General features: G+C 35.7%; 1 protein-coding gene and 1 pseudogene across 16 annotated transcripts in view; one reads left to right on the forward strand and one right to left on the reverse strand.

The window, feature by feature from the left end:
* Positions 1 to 15,681, reverse strand: part of HECTD4 (HECT domain E3 ubiquitin protein ligase 4) — a 192,534-nt gene that overhangs the window by 96,062 nt on the left and 80,791 nt on the right. For 15 of the 16 annotated variants that reach the window (XM_074205763.1, XM_074205762.1, XM_074205761.1 and 12 more), the window contains 2 exons: positions 12,340 to 12,510; positions 10,038 to 10,230 (listed from right to left, as the gene is read on the reverse strand). In XM_074205763.1, the coding sequence (XP_074061864.1) occupies positions 10,038 to 10,230; positions 12,340 to 12,510 (364 nt within the window). Of the gene's footprint in view, positions 1 to 4,456; positions 4,481 to 10,037; positions 10,231 to 12,339; positions 12,511 to 15,681 lie in introns of those variants that run through there. The other variant, XM_074205775.1, reaches the window with a different exon arrangement.
* LOC141501622 (ATP synthase F(1) complex subunit alpha, mitochondrial pseudogene) lies at positions 13,133 to 14,964 on the forward strand (annotated as a pseudogene).

The raw sequence follows: 15,681 nt of genomic DNA on the forward strand, positions 1-15,681 counted from the left end.
ATTAGAACTGGGCAAGTGAAGCTAATGACTTTAAGAGACTTCAAGAATCGGTCAAGCAAAATTTTAAAAAAATAGAAAAAATGTAAAATATCTCATTGGACAAACAACTGTCCTGAAAAATAGATCCAGGAGAGATCACTTAAGAATTATTGGAGGGGCAGCTAAGTGGCACAGTGGAACAGCTAGGTGTTTCACTGAATAGAGCACTGGCCCTGGAGGACCTGAGTTCAAATCCAGCTACAGACACTTAATAATTACCTAGCTGTGTGACCTTGGGAAAGTCACTTAAACTCCCATTGCCTTGCAAAAAAAAAAAAAAGGATTATTGGACTACTTGAAAGTCATGATTAAAAAAAAGAGCCTGGGACAGCAAAACTGCCCTGACATCCTAGAATCAGAGGGGAAAATCATCATTGAAAGAATCCACTAATTACCTTCTGAAAGAGATCCCAAAATGGAAATGCCAGGGATATTTTAGTCAAATTCCATAATTATCAGATCAAGGAGAAAATACTTCAGAAAAAAATGATTTAAATATCAAGGAGCCACATTCGGGATTACACAGTACTTGGTAGCTTTGACCTTAAAGGACCATAGGGCCTGAACTATGATATTCCAGAGGACAAAGGAGCTTATATTACAATCAAGAATCAACTACCCTGCAAAACAGTACATTTTCTTTCAGGGGAAAAGATGGCCATTCAATGAAATAGAAGACTTTCAAACTTTCCAGATGAAAAGACCAGAGCTGAACAGAAAATTCAATTTTCAAATACAAGACTCAAGAGATGCATAAAAAGGCAAACAGGAAAGGAAAAAATGTTATACAATTCAATGATTAAATTGTTTATATCCCTATATGGGAAGATAACACCTGTATTTCTTGCGAGAATTATATCTCTATTAGAAGGACAATACTTCGATGGGGGCAGGCATAAGTTGATTGTGATGTGATGATACAAAAATTAATTAACATATTAAAAAAAAGGATTGTACTGGTAGCCATCTCCCATTGAAACTGCAATCAATGGAGAAGGAATTAGAAAATGAACAAAGGGAGAATATAAAGAAAAAAGACTAAAGTTAACAAAGTACTATGTATATGATTTCTCTCTCATCACACCCAATTTGGATCAAGGTACAACATGGAAACAAAGTAAAGACTGACAGAGTGCTTTCTGTGGGGGGGGGGGGGAGGCAAGATGGGGTGAAAATTATAAAACTCAAATAATATCTTTAATAAAAATTAATTTAAAAAAACAAAGTACTAAGTAATTTTAAAAAATCATTTAAAGGCCTTGAGCATTAGCAGATAAGTAATCTTTTTGAGAAGATAAAAATGTGAGGGTGTAAATACAGTATCTAGATAAGAGAAGATTCCAAATAGCTCTAAATAGATATTAAAAGACAAAGAAAAATAAATCAACATTTGATGAGCCTGAGGATTCCCAAGGAAATAAAACCATAACTGGACTCCCTGACTGGTTTAAAGGAGAAATAACAGAACAGAAATTATGAGCTACATAACAGAAATTATGAGCAAAACAGAAAAATGAATTCACAAAGTGAAGTGTCACCAAACAAACAAAAAGAGAGATTAGTTGATTTAAGAATGCAAATACAGGGGTAGCTAGGTGGTGCAAGTGGATAAAGTACCGGCCCTGGAGTCAGGAGTACCTGGGTTCAAATCCGGTCTCAGACACTTAATAATTACCTAGCTGTGTGGCCTTGGGCAAGCCACTTAACCCCATTTGCCTTGCAAAAAAACTAAAAAAAAAAAAAAAAAAGAATGCAAATACATGATTTTCCGGAAGAGGGGTAAAAAAATAATTACATAAAAAGAAAACAAATGTAGAAGGAAAACCATATTAATCCCACCCTCAGTCTTCTTGACTCTCAATCAAGTTGGCCTCCCTGCTGTTCCTCACATAGAATAATGACAACTTTGAGTTGCCCCTCATGGTTGGAACTCTGTCCCTCCTCATTTCTACTTCCTGGATTCCTTAGTTTCTTTCAAGTGTCAGCTAAATCCCCATCTTCTTCAAGAAGCCTTTCTCTGCTTTAATCTTAGTGCCTTCCCTCTTCTTGATTTTCTCCAGTTTATCCTATGAAAATATCTTCTGAGTATATAGTTGTTTGCATTTTATTTCTCAAATAGATTAAGAGTTCCTTAAGAGACAGGACTATTTTTTTTGCCTTTCTTTGAATACATAGAAGTGAGCAGAGTTCTTGATACACAGCAGGTGCTTAATAAATTATAAATGATTGTTTGGTGATCTTGAAGACAGGATATGGAGAGGCAACTTAAGGATTGCAGGCCTACATGAAAAGTTAAAAAAAAATTTAATACCATAATGCCAAAAGTAGAAAATAACCCCAAATTTTTAAAAACGGAAAAGAAACCAGATGAAATAATGTAGATTGCCTCCAGGAAAAAAAAAAAACACAACTCTTTTTTTATAACTACATTACAAACTCTAAGTTTGTAGTTAAATTTAACAATTCCACTGATAAAAAAAAATTCTCCAAGTAACCAGGAGAAAAGTTAAAATTATAAAGGAAAAGGAATTAAAATAACATAAGATTGGGGAAGCTTTCGCAAACTAGATAAAGTACTGACCCTGGAGTCTGGAGGAACTGAGTTCAAATCTGACCTCAGACACTTAATAATTACCTGTGTGGCTTTGGGCACATCACTTAACCCCATTGCCTTGAAAAAAACCAAAAACATTAAAAAAAAAAAAGATTATTCTGCACTCACCAAAAACCACAGGAGAGAATGGAACAATGTGTTTTAAAGATCAAAGGAGGTCAAGATGGCACTTGTTTTCCATATCTGAGTCAAACCATTAATAAAAAAAAAAAAAGATGGGACAAGTAGTAAAAAAAATGAATTATTTTTTTTTTAAAGTCATTTGAAGGGGCGGCTAGGTGGCGCAGTGGATAAAGCACTGGCCCTGGAGTCAGGAGTATCTGGGTTTAAATCCTGTCTCAGACACTTAATAATTACCTAGCTGTGTGGCCTTGGGCAAGCCATTTAACCCCATTTGCCTTGCAAAAACCTACAAAAAGTCATTTGAAGCATTCCTAGAAAGAAATCCTGACCTGGACAACTTTTTTGTTTGTTTTCAAAAACCCAAGTTGATAGAAACCAAAGTCAACAACTACAAAATACAACAGAGAAACAAAGAGATTTCTTTTTAAAAAGTATACAAGGAATCAAGGGTAAAAGTAAATTAAATGATAGTTTAGAAACAGGCTTCACTCTCCTATATGTCAATTAATATTTTTGAGTATGTGCTGGTGGAGTTGTGAACTGATCCAGCCATACTAGAAAGCAATTTAGAACTGTGCCTACTGAAAGGGCAATAAAACTATGCATACCCTTTGCTAGGTTTATATCTGAAACAGATCATAAAAAAGGGGAAAGGATCCACATATACAAAAATATTTATAGCAGTTCTTTTTGTAGAGCAAAGAATTGGAAATTGAGAGGTTACTCATTAGCTGGAGAATGGCTGAACAAGTTATAGCATATGAGTGTGATGGAGTACTATTGTTCTGTAAAAAATCACGAATAGGGGAACTTCAGCAAAGCCTAGAAAGATTTGCATTAACTGATGCTGAGGGAAGAACACTGTACACATTAATAGCAACTTTGAAAGATGATCAACTATGATGTTCTTAACTCATCTCAGCAATTCAGCATTCGAGGACAATTCTAAAAGACTTATGATGGAAAATGTCATCCACATCCAGAGAAAAAACTATGAAGTCTGAATGCTGACCAAAGCAGAAACTGGTACTTACAAGAATGATGAACAACAGAAAAAAGGAACCAGGGCATAAAATCTATAAAAGTTATTTAGAAGAGGGAATCCAATATGGGAGCCTTATAATTGTCTAATGATAGAAGATCTAGAGAAATCTAAGAGTTTTAGATAACTTTAACAGAAAGACAAAAAAAGAAATAATGTAAAACTGAACAAACTATTGGAAAACCTAGAGCAAAAAGCAAAAGACTGATTGCATCTCTTAAGTAGGACTACAAAGGAATATATTTATTTCTCAGCTCAACAAAAGTTGATCATATTTTAGGTCACAGAGACATTGCATATATATATATATATATATATATATATATATATATATATACACACACACACACATATATACACACACACACACATATATACATATATATGTGGGTGCGTATATTGCATATATATACATATATATGAAGGGAAGAAATAAAATTAAAATTATAAAGGCAGAAATAGTAAATATATGTATTACAGATGATAATGTAACAAAAATAGTATCAGTTTAGGGAAAACAAACAAAAGACAGACCCAAATGGAGACTTAACAATGAAATCTTCAATAATGAGAAGGAAAAAAACACAGAAACAATGAATAGTTGTATGGAAGAAAATAATAATTATGAAAAAACATACCAAAATTTCTGGGATGCAGCTAAAGCAGTCCTCAGGGGAAAAATTATATCCCTACAAACATACATTAACAAAATAGAAAAAGAGAAGATTAATAACCTGAATATGCATTTTAAAAATTAGAAAGTTAACATATAAATCTAAAATAAGCACAAAACAGAAGATATAAAAAGTTAGAGAAAACCTGGAAATGAGAAATAAAACTAAAAGTTGATTCTTTGAAAAGAGTAATAAAATAGAGAATTTCTTAGCCAATACACTTAAAAAGAAAAGGGGAGAAAATCAAACCACAAAATAGCAAACAACTAAGGTGAAACCACAATAAGATCAGAACAAGAATTATCAGAACCTACTATGCAGTTTTTTCTAGCAAAACTGAAAATACAAAAGAAAGAGAATACTTTCACAAATAGAAAATACCTAAACTAACAGAAAATCAAACAGAGATCTTAAAAAAACAACAACCCAGAAAAAGAAACAGAACCAGATCCAAAGAAATTGGCAGAGGGGAAGAACTCTCCTAATTCTTAAGGATCTACAGGAAGAATTCTATCAATCTTTTAAAGAATACAAAAAGTAAGTACCCTACCACATTTCTTTGATGAGATGAAAATAGTCCTAATACTTAACTCAGTGTAATATAAAACACAGAAAAATAAACTAGTTATCATTAATGAAATGTCAATTCAAAACTTTTAAATAAAATTTTGTCAAATGGACTATACCAATTCATTCAAGAAATCATTCATAGTAACCAAGTTGATTATACCAGAAATACAAAAAAAGACAGCTCAACATTAGAAAAGCAATCAAAGTAATTAATTATATTTAAAAAACCCACCTCAAATTCCATGATTATGTCACTAGATACATAAAAAGCCTTTGATAAAGAATAACACTCATTTATATTATAAATCCTATAAAGTATAAGCAAAGAAGAATTTTTTATAACATTAAAAAGTTTCTTCCTAAAATCAAATTCAAGCATTATATACAATATAGATCTTTTAGAACCTCTGCAAAAATGAGAGTAAAGCAAGGATCCCACTATCTTTGAAACATAAAGGCCTGCAGGTAATAAAGAGATAAAACTATTCCTAATTCCTTATTTTAGGAACTGACATAAAGTGAAGTGAGCAGAAGGGAAGACTATATATTAACAATATAACATGATGATCAACTGTAAATGACATAGCTATTCTGAGCACTACAATGATCCAACACAATTCTGAAGACTTTATTATGAAAAATCCTATCTATCTTCAGAGAAAGAACTAAAAGCAGATGAAATCATTCTTTTTAAACTTTTTTTCTCTCTGACTCTTTTTTCTTTTGTAAAATGTCTAATATGAAAATGTTTTTCATGACTTCCTTATCTGTCTTTTCAAGGAGGAGGAGGGAAAGAAAGAAGAGAATATGCAATTTTAAATAAAAAAACATTAAAATTTTTTAATGTAATTAAGAAAAAATAAAACCACACCATTTTATTCAACAACAGAAAGGAAACAGAAATGATCATATGTAAGAATGATTCACATTAATAATAAGAGGAATACGTATCAAAACTATCCTAAACTTTCATCTCAGACTCAGCAAATAAGCAAAGATACCTTGTGGGAGGGGTTGTGGGGAAAACAGGCACACTGGTCTATAGTTTTTGTTTGTTCCCCAAGGCAATGGGATTAAGTGCCCGGCCCAAGGTCACACAGTAATTATTAAGTGATGGAGACCAAATTTGAACTCAGGTCCTCCTGACTCCAGGGCTGGTGCTCTATCCACTGAGTCACCTAGCTGCCCCACACTGGTGTATTGTTGATGCAGCTAAGAATCAGGACACATGCTGAAAATTTGGAATCATGCAAACAAAAAGTCCATACTCAGACATTTCACTACTAGGTTTATATTTCCAAGTCTCTATATAGATTGATAAAGTCCCTACCTTCACTGAAATATTTATAACAGCATTTTTTGTGATAGTGAAGAATTGGAAACAAAATAGATGCACATCAATTGGAAAATGGCTACACACAGTGTGTTATATAGATACAATAGGATATCACTGCCCTGTCAGAAATGATAAATATGACGAATACAGAGAAGCATGGATAGTGTTACATGAACTGATGCAGACTGAAATAAGCAGAACCAAGAAAACAATATACATAATGATTACCCAGTTTATGTCCTTGGGCAAGTCACTTTAACTCCATTGCAAAAATAAATAAATAAACAAACAAATAAATGAAAATTTTAGAAAATAAAAAAATGAAAAATGAATGCTGCAAAATTATCATGAACAAGTATAGCTTGAAAGAATGAGAAGAAATCCCAGCATACCCCTTTGTAGAGATGGAGAAACACAAATGTACACTGAACATATTTTCAGACTTTTTTTTGCCATATTGATTAGTTCCACCAATTTTTTTCTTCTTTTTTGACTCTATTTGTGGCTCTTTGTAAAGGGAGAGCAACTAGGGAAAATTATATTTAAAAAAAGAAAAACCAAAAGACATCAATAAAAACTTACTTTTAACAAAAACAAGAAAGAAGCTATTGATTTAAAAAATAGAAAGAGCTAAAAGAAAAGCTCTTGTCTCTAATTATCATCAACCCCTTTAGCTTAGAAGAATCACAATCTTTATAATGTGAAGGTTCAGAAATTACTTCTGCCAGAAAATGATCAATGGATCAAATGGAAAGACATGATAACAAATATAGCACCTTTTTCAAATATAAAATCATAAGTAAAACAGGATGAGCAGAATTATGTCACAAAATGACAAAGGGCTGAGAAGATAAAAAGAAATTTGCATAAAGCTTGGTGTAAGAGTCAAAGTAGCAGGATCATCCCAAGAGAATGTATAGACAAATCTGGAAGGAAGGGGAAAAGGGGAAGGAAAAGGAACATATCTTCTAGTATTTCTTTTTTTTTTGTTTGTTTGGGGGGTTTTTGCAAGGCAATGGGGTTAAGTGGCTTGCCCAAGGCCACACAGCTAGGTCATTATTAAGTGCCTGAGGCTGGATTTGAACTAGGGTACTCCTGACTCCAGGGCTGGTGCTCTATTCACTGCGCCACCTAGCTACCCCCTCTTCTAGTATTTCTATATTCTACTTTTTATCAAGGATGACAATGGAAACAGAACATAGGATTTCTCACATTTCGATGTGATACAGAAGTAGAAATGCCAATACAAAATTGATCAGATGAATTACATGCAGAAGAAATTGCCACTCGAGAACATAAGATTTTGAAAGCATTAAAGGACTGATTCTTAAGCTATTTGAAGAAAAGATAGCAAATAGCTCTCTATAGAGATAGATAGATAGATAGATAGATAGATAGATAGATAGATAGATAGATAGATAGATAGCTTTTCTCCTAAGATGATCCAGCCTTTCTGGAAATGGGAAGCTCTACTATTTTTAGCTCTTTCACCTCTCTCTCTAATCAATAAAGTTAGAAGTAGTATGAAATTCAAAGTGTCTCAGAGGTAGAAGAGAACTCAAAAGCCATGTAACCAAACTTGTCCCTTTAGAGGAGCCCCCTGATAAGTTCAAATTGAAGATATCTATTAAGGAAGAGAGAACTCACCACTTTCTAGGGCAGCCCATTCCAATTTTGGCCAGTTTTAACTGTTGAGAAGCTTCTTATTATATTAAGTCAAAAGATTCCTCTTTGTAGCTTCTACCCATTTGACTCAGGTTTTACCCCCAGGAGAACAAGTCAAAAACAACCAGTCAATGTTGTTTTTACAGTTTTTTTGACAGCCCTCTGCTGTCAAAGTCATGAAGATAATCATCCTAACCTTGTCAGAGGAGAATTGTGAGGATCAAATGAGAAATTACTTGCAAGAGGTTTAGGGAATATTAATCACTAATTTATAAATACTATTTTTATTAGCTATTATCTCCTTTATATTAACCAACCAGAGAATGATTCTGTTCAATCATTTTACTGTTAGCAACATCAGTCAATGCATAAAAGCAGGATGAAAAATGTTCATCAAAAATTAAGTGTACCAGAGTTACAGATAATATCTGGAATAAAGTCCAAAAGAAAGAAAAAGCCCAGTTAAACTGGTGAGATATTACAGATGCTCACTGTGCTGCTTACATCAGATCCACTATGTACTGCAGGTCTTCCTCGATGAGATCTGTATCTAGTCAAAATATACTGACCTGACCTCTCCAGAGGAAAAAGAAAATGGATAACTGTCCATGATGCAGTTGACTTGACAGCCCATTGAGCCATTTCATCAATATATTTATCTCAGACTACAAATGGACTATAAATTGGGTTCAGAATTTAACCACAATGAGAGAGAGAGAGAGAGAGAGAGAGAGAGAGAGAGAGAGAGAGAAATAGTGTGCACTTGGAAAATTATATTTTGTTTTTGACAGTCTCAAGCTCTTCCCTGATATTTTATCACCGATCTCAATGAAACTATTATTAATCATGGGTTATCACAACTGAAGAACCAAAATTGTAAAATTCAGCATGGAGATGCAACATAATTCTGATCAAATACAATGGTCATTAGTATCACAGTCAATTAATTGATCAACAAATTGTATCAAGCACCTAGCAGGTCTGGCACTGGCTTAGGAGCTAAAGATATTAAGATACAAATGAAACTGTCAATATTATGCAGAGATGAGCACACTAGTATCCTGTAGGTAGAGCTTGGAATTGGTCCAACTCTTCTAAGATTTTTTGTTTTTGCAAGGCAATGGGGGTAAGTCTCTTACCGAGGGTCAAACTATGACTGTGCTATAAAAAATGATGACTATGAATATATAGAGTCAGAGGAAAGTTTCCATAAAGTGATGTCAAGTGGATCAAGCTGAGTCAGGAATCAATAACCTCAAAATGGAAGAAATCAAACACTGTGAAATTATTATGACCAAGATCAGCTCCCCAAAGCCAAAGAGCAGAAGGCACCTGCCTACCTTCTTTGTAGAGAATAAGTTTGGATCTTTTTGATACACTGGTTAGTTCTTCTCTGATCCAGTGACACTGGTCTTCTTACTCCATCTCCATCTCCTGACTGAACCCTTTCATGTACTTTCCCTCCTCATCCCCATCTCCAGGCTTTCCTGGCTTCCTTCAAGACTCTGCTATGGAGTCCCCTTCTGCTAGTCCTCCTTAATCTTAGTGCCTTCCTTCTAAAACTAACCCAATTTATTTTGTCTATGTCTTGTTTGTACACAGTCATCTTCATGTTGTCCCCCCCCATTAGAGTGGGAGCTCCTTGAGAGTAGGAATTTTCTTTGCCTTTCTTTGTATCGCTGGCATTCACCCCAGTGGCTGGTACCAAGAAGAAATCTAATAAATTTTTATTGACTAATGGGTTCTGTGGCAGAGGGGAAGGGAAGGGAGTATATTTAAAAATATAGGAAACATAAAAACAAAAAGTCTTCAACAAAAACTTTTTTTAAAGTTCTTGCTCTCAAGTAACTTACATTCTACTGGAAGCTGGTTATGGTTTTTAAAGCTACAAGAAAATATATATGAATGGAGACTGATGGAATAAACAAAAGTGTATTATGCTGTATAAGTTGATTTACAAAATGAACATCATACCTGCTTGGTCTTCTTTCAGCGTATTGGAGATGGTAGAGCCAGTTAGGGCTGCCAGTGTTGCTGATGGAGAGGCTCTGTACCGTGAAAGTCTACTCAGAAGCATCTCATTAATGCTTTTGGCAGACTCACCCTCTTTCCTCATTAGTATTATACGCTCATGGAGAGGGCTGGCTATACACATACCATTTTCAACCTATTTAAAAAAAAATGCCCTTAGATAATTTTTAAAATAACATTTCAGCTCATCCCAATTTATTTATAAATGTACTCTCTTCCATTTGATAGCTGTAGTATAGCCTGGTTGCCACAAAAATAGTTATTTCTAAACAAGGAACTTTTAATGCTTACCTTTCGCTCTTATAAAAAACATCATGAAAAACCTAAGGCTTAATAGAAATTTTCAAGAATGAAAGAAACATGATACAAAACACTGAGAACTTTTCTTTTGTTCTTTAATACAAAGTGACTTCAAATTACATAATTTAGTAAGTGAAAATCAATCACTTCTACTAAGCTGTTGATAAAAATTTTATGTGCACATATCTGTTACTAGTACCTTCTAATTAAAATAATATAATCCCAGAAAGGGGAACTTAAAGATCTCAAGAGTTAATTTTACAGAATCAAGGGAAGGAATGTATGCTTGTAAGGGAGACTGGAGGGAAGAGGGAGGAAAAGTATCACATCTTAAATGTGATTATAAAAATGTCTCCTCAGCAGGTCCACAAAAAGCCAATGAAAAGGATTCATGTATGAGGATGAAGGCTGTCCTCTTCAACTCCCAGAGCATCTTCAGGGACATACGTGAAACAGTGAGGAAAGAAAGGTACTTCTGGAATTAGGCCAATTAGCCAGCATGTTTAGACAAATGGAATCTGGCAACTAATAGGTTGGAAAGATTTCACAATAAGATAGATCACTCTCATATCAATCCAAACAAAAATAAAAAGGTGGAGGGAAGTCTTGGGAGTCAGAGAGGACAGAAGTCCTGTCTCTGTGACATACTGGTCAAATCATTTAACTTCCCAGTGTCGCAAACAACTAAGATCAAAAGTCACAGAACAGGTACATAACTACACTGATGGAGGGAGCTTTTGCACCAAGAGTTCAACCCATAGAGAGCCAGAACTACACATACATTTATACCTGAACACTACTAACTTTTCTGTTTGGTTATTGAAGCTCTTCCTAACCTAGGCCCCTTGTTCTGGGTTTTCTTCTAGTTTACTCTCCTCCATGTACTCTGAAGATCTTTTGACACTAGTCTTCATGCTGCTGCTACATCTCCTGGCTTCTGGTATCTTTACTAGTTAGCCTCCAAATCCGGAGCTCTTTTCCTCCTCAGCCTTCTGACTTCTTCCAGATCTCAACTGAAGTCCCACTTTTCTCTGTTCTCCTTATTCTAAGTGACTCCTCTGAGGTGATCCCAATACAACCTGTCTAGCTCTTGTTTGTACACAGCTATCTGTGTGCTCTCTCACCAATTAGACCATGAACTCCTTGAAAGCAGAACCTAGATGGCTTTTGCCTTTCTTTGTATGCCCCAAAGTTTGGCACAATGACTGACCCACAGGTAATTAAAAAGGTTTGAGAGACATGATTTCTGGGTAATTTAATTATTAATAAGACTGGCATGTAATTAATGAAAGGATGGTCACTTGGCCTAATAGCAGTGGGTCCACAGTTTATACTGAAAAGCACAATGCCAACTCTGAAGAGAAGTGCCAATCAACTCTGATTGGTTAATACAATGGGGGGTGGGGGAGTGCTCTATTAAAATAAGGGTCTTGGGATATGGTGCTTAGATCATCAAAATCTTGGTCAAAGAGCCATTAATTTCCAAATTACCTGTCTGACAAAAAAAGGATTCACATTTTCCCAGACCTGTCTGAGCCAACCCAAGAGCAGGAATACACCTATCAGTCCAAACTTAGAATTTCTTTTATTGTCTTTTTTAGATCTTGGCCTGAGTAAATCATTTAAGAGTGATTTCCCACTCTGCTTAGGGAGTAGAAAAGGGGAAAAACCTTGGTCCTGATTCAATAATCAGTTATTAAATATGAAAGAAATAACTAAATTTTCACAAGAAATAAAACAATTTCTCACCACAATTATATGCATGTATGCACACATACAACCACAACACAACGGCTAAATTCCAGACTTAGGCTCATACTAACAGCATTAGCAAGATTCACAGAAGAGCAATAATAGCTCAGACATTCTACAGTCTTAGAACACTTATGTTACCAAATTGAAATACCAATGGAGAACTTTTCATAATGGGAAAGGTTACACTTACTATGAGTTCAAAAATATCCATAAAAACAGAATGTCCTTTGGGTGTTTTTTCATTTAAACTTGCAGGAGACCAGATCCAATAGAAGTAAGTACCATCAGAAGAAAGATGAACAGTGCTCATAGTGCTGCCAATAGGAAAGTGATTTGCTGGCATTGGCACAATCTGACATACCTAGAGTACAGAAGGAAAAAAAGTCAAAATAGCAGAGAGACAAATTTAGACTTAATATAAAGAAAAGCTTCCTAATGATGAGACCCACACAAAAACAGAAGCCTTTCAAAAAATGCTTGGATAGCTTCTAATTGGGTAGGTCTTTTTTCAGAGAGAGGTTTCACCTGAAAGCTACTGAACTTCCTTCCAACTCTGTAATTGTGATCCTGTGACAGAAGGAAATAAAATTTAACACTGTTCTCTCTGTCAAGTATAATGACTAGGAAGGCCAGAACAAAAATCAAATTTAAGTTTGATCAAACATAAAGAAATTTAAACCAAACATAAAGGAGGAGATAGTAAGAAAACATCTCCTTGACCTAAATGAGTTCAAGTTTGTCATGCAATCTGTTTGAACTGCATCCCCAGGTACTGGAAGAAATGACAGATGATGATGAATATTAAATTGCTGACAGTGATCTCTGACATGACTGTTTAAAGAATGTGAAGACCAGAAATGATGTTTCAGAAATGAAGAGAGGCAAAGACTCCTCTAATTTTCCAAAAAAAAGCAAGAGAGGGGAATCTATGAACTATTATAGAGTGGGGAGCTAAAGTTCAATTGTTGACAAAATTCTAGAATGTACTATTAAAGGGATGGTTTGTGAGCATTTAGAAAACTGTCAACCCAAGGATGGGGGTTAGTTACAAAGGAACACTGATGATGCTCTCCATAAGGGTAGCCACAGGCCTGGCCCATACCTTCCTCTGCCAAGGCAGGGTAGTCTCCAAAAATGCCGTGGAGGCAGCCTTTATTGCAACAAGTAATATCCATACCTCTAAGGAAGGCCTTTCCAAGCTACTTTCAGCTCTCCTTGAATCACACCATTGGGAAAGCAAAACCCCTGATAAACTACAAGACCTTCAAGAGACTGGGAGGGTCCTGACTATTGGTGATGGTATTGCCCGTGTACATGGGCTAAAGAATGTTCAAGCAGAAGAAATGGTGGAATTTTCTTCAGGCTTAAAAGGTATGTCCCTCAACCTGGAACCTAACAATGTTGGTATTGTTGTATTTGGAAATGATAAACTCATTAAGGAAGGAGATACTGTGAAGAGAACAGGAGCCATTGTAGATGTTCCAGTTGGTGAGGAGTTGTTGGGTCGTGTAGTAGATGCTCTGGGAAATCCCATTGATGGAAAGGGTCCAACTAAAGTCCAAAAACGTAGAAGAGTTGGTCTGAAAGCTCCAGGAATCATTCCCAGAATCTCCGTGTCTGAGCCTATGCAAACTGGCATTAAGGCTGTGGACAGTTTGGTACCAATTGGCCGTGGTCAGCGAGAACTGATTATTGGTGATAGACAGACTGGCAAAACATCAATTGCCATTGCAACAATCATTAACCAGAAACGCTTTAATGATGGAACAGATGAAAAGAAGAAGTTATATTGTATCTATGTTGCTATTGGTCAGAAAAGATCCACGGCTGCCCAAATAGTGAAGAGACTTTCAGATGCAGGTGCCATGAAGTACACAACTGTGGTTTTAGCCACTGCTTCTGATGCTGCCCCGCTTCAGTACCTGGCGCCTTATTCTGGCTGCTCAATGGGGGAATATTTCAGGGACAATGGTAAACATGCTCTAATAATCTATGACGACTTATCCAAGCAGGCAGTTGCCTATCGTCAGATGTCTCTGCTACTCCGTCGCCCACCTGGTCGTGAAGCTTACCCTGGTGATGTCTTCTACTTACACTCCCGTTTGCTAGAGAGAGCAGCCAAAATGAATAGCACTTTTGGTGGTGGTTCTTTAACTGCCTTACCAATCATTGAAACACAAGCTGGGGATGTATCTGCTTACATTCCAACCAATGTCATCTCTATCACTGATGGACAAATCTTTTTGGAAACAGAATTGTTCTACAAAGGTATCCGCCCTGCTATTAACGTTGGCCTATCTGTGTCCCGTGTTGGGTCTAAAGCTCAAACCATGGCAATGAAGCAAGTGGCAAGTACAATGAAACTAGAGTTAGCTCAATTCCGTGAAGTGGCTGCTTTTGCTCAGTTTGGTACTGATCTAGACCCTGCCACTCAACAATTGTTGAATCGTGGTATACGTTTAACGGAATTGCTAAAACAAGGCCAATATGCTCCCATGGCAATTGAAGAACAGGTGGTAGTCATCTATGCTGGTGTAAGAGGACATCTTGACAAAATAGATCCTAGAAAAATCACCAAGTTTGAGCATACTTTTTTAAATCATGTAAGCAAGAACCATCAGGATCTTTTGAATAAGATCAAAAGTGATGAAATGATCACAGAAGAGTCAGAGATGATGTTGAAAACACTTATCAATAACTCCTTGGCTGAATTTAAAGGTTAAACTCCCAAAGATGTGTGTAACATGCCAGTTTGGTTCTGTCGCTGTTTCTTCTACTAATTCAGTTCCATTCAATAAAGGATTTTAATTATTCACTCAAGGATCCAATATGCAGAAATCCAATATGAAAGTGGAAAGTGATTTAAAAAAAATCAGGAATCATTAAGAGCCAGCATAGCTTCATGAAAAAGTTTACCGTAGAGTAGCCTCTTTTTTGACCAAATGGAAAAACTGGTTGGTTAGGGGTGTATCACAAACAAGATGCACTTAGATTCTTAGTAAACATTTGACAAAATACCACTTTATGCTTGTTAATGAGAGACAGAGAAAAAGCTAGGGAGCGAAAGAGTTTGGTGACACTGGTCTAAGGATAGAAGAATAATCAGATCATCTAAATGGGTTGGTATAAACTTGGAGACCTCAGAGTTCTCCAAGGATTTGTCTTGGGATCTGTGCTATTCAACATTCTTATCAATGATCTGAAAATACAATGACATGCTTATTAGGTAAGTAGACTTAAAAAGGAAGCATTTCTTTAGCTTGGGGATTTTTTTAAAAAGGGAACAATCACTTTTCTCAAGGAGTTTTTCTAGTGAGTTGAATGAAAGATATGAAGCTAGGCAGAACAGTCAATGTATGGTATGACAGGAGGCAATCTCCCAAAAGATCATGACAAATGGGCTGCATCTAAAGATAAAATTAAAAAAAAATAGGAGAGTCATGGCTCAGTAAAACTTCATGTGAAAAATATGAAGGTTTTGGGGCAGCTAGATGGCATAGTAGATAGAACACTGGCCCTGGAGTGAGGAGGA

This window comes from Macrotis lagotis, chromosome X, assembly GCF_037893015.1.
Source record: "Macrotis lagotis isolate mMagLag1 chromosome X, bilby.v1.9.chrom.fasta, whole genome shotgun sequence".
Classification (NCBI taxonomy): domain Eukaryota; kingdom Metazoa; phylum Chordata; class Mammalia; order Peramelemorphia; family Peramelidae; genus Macrotis; species Macrotis lagotis.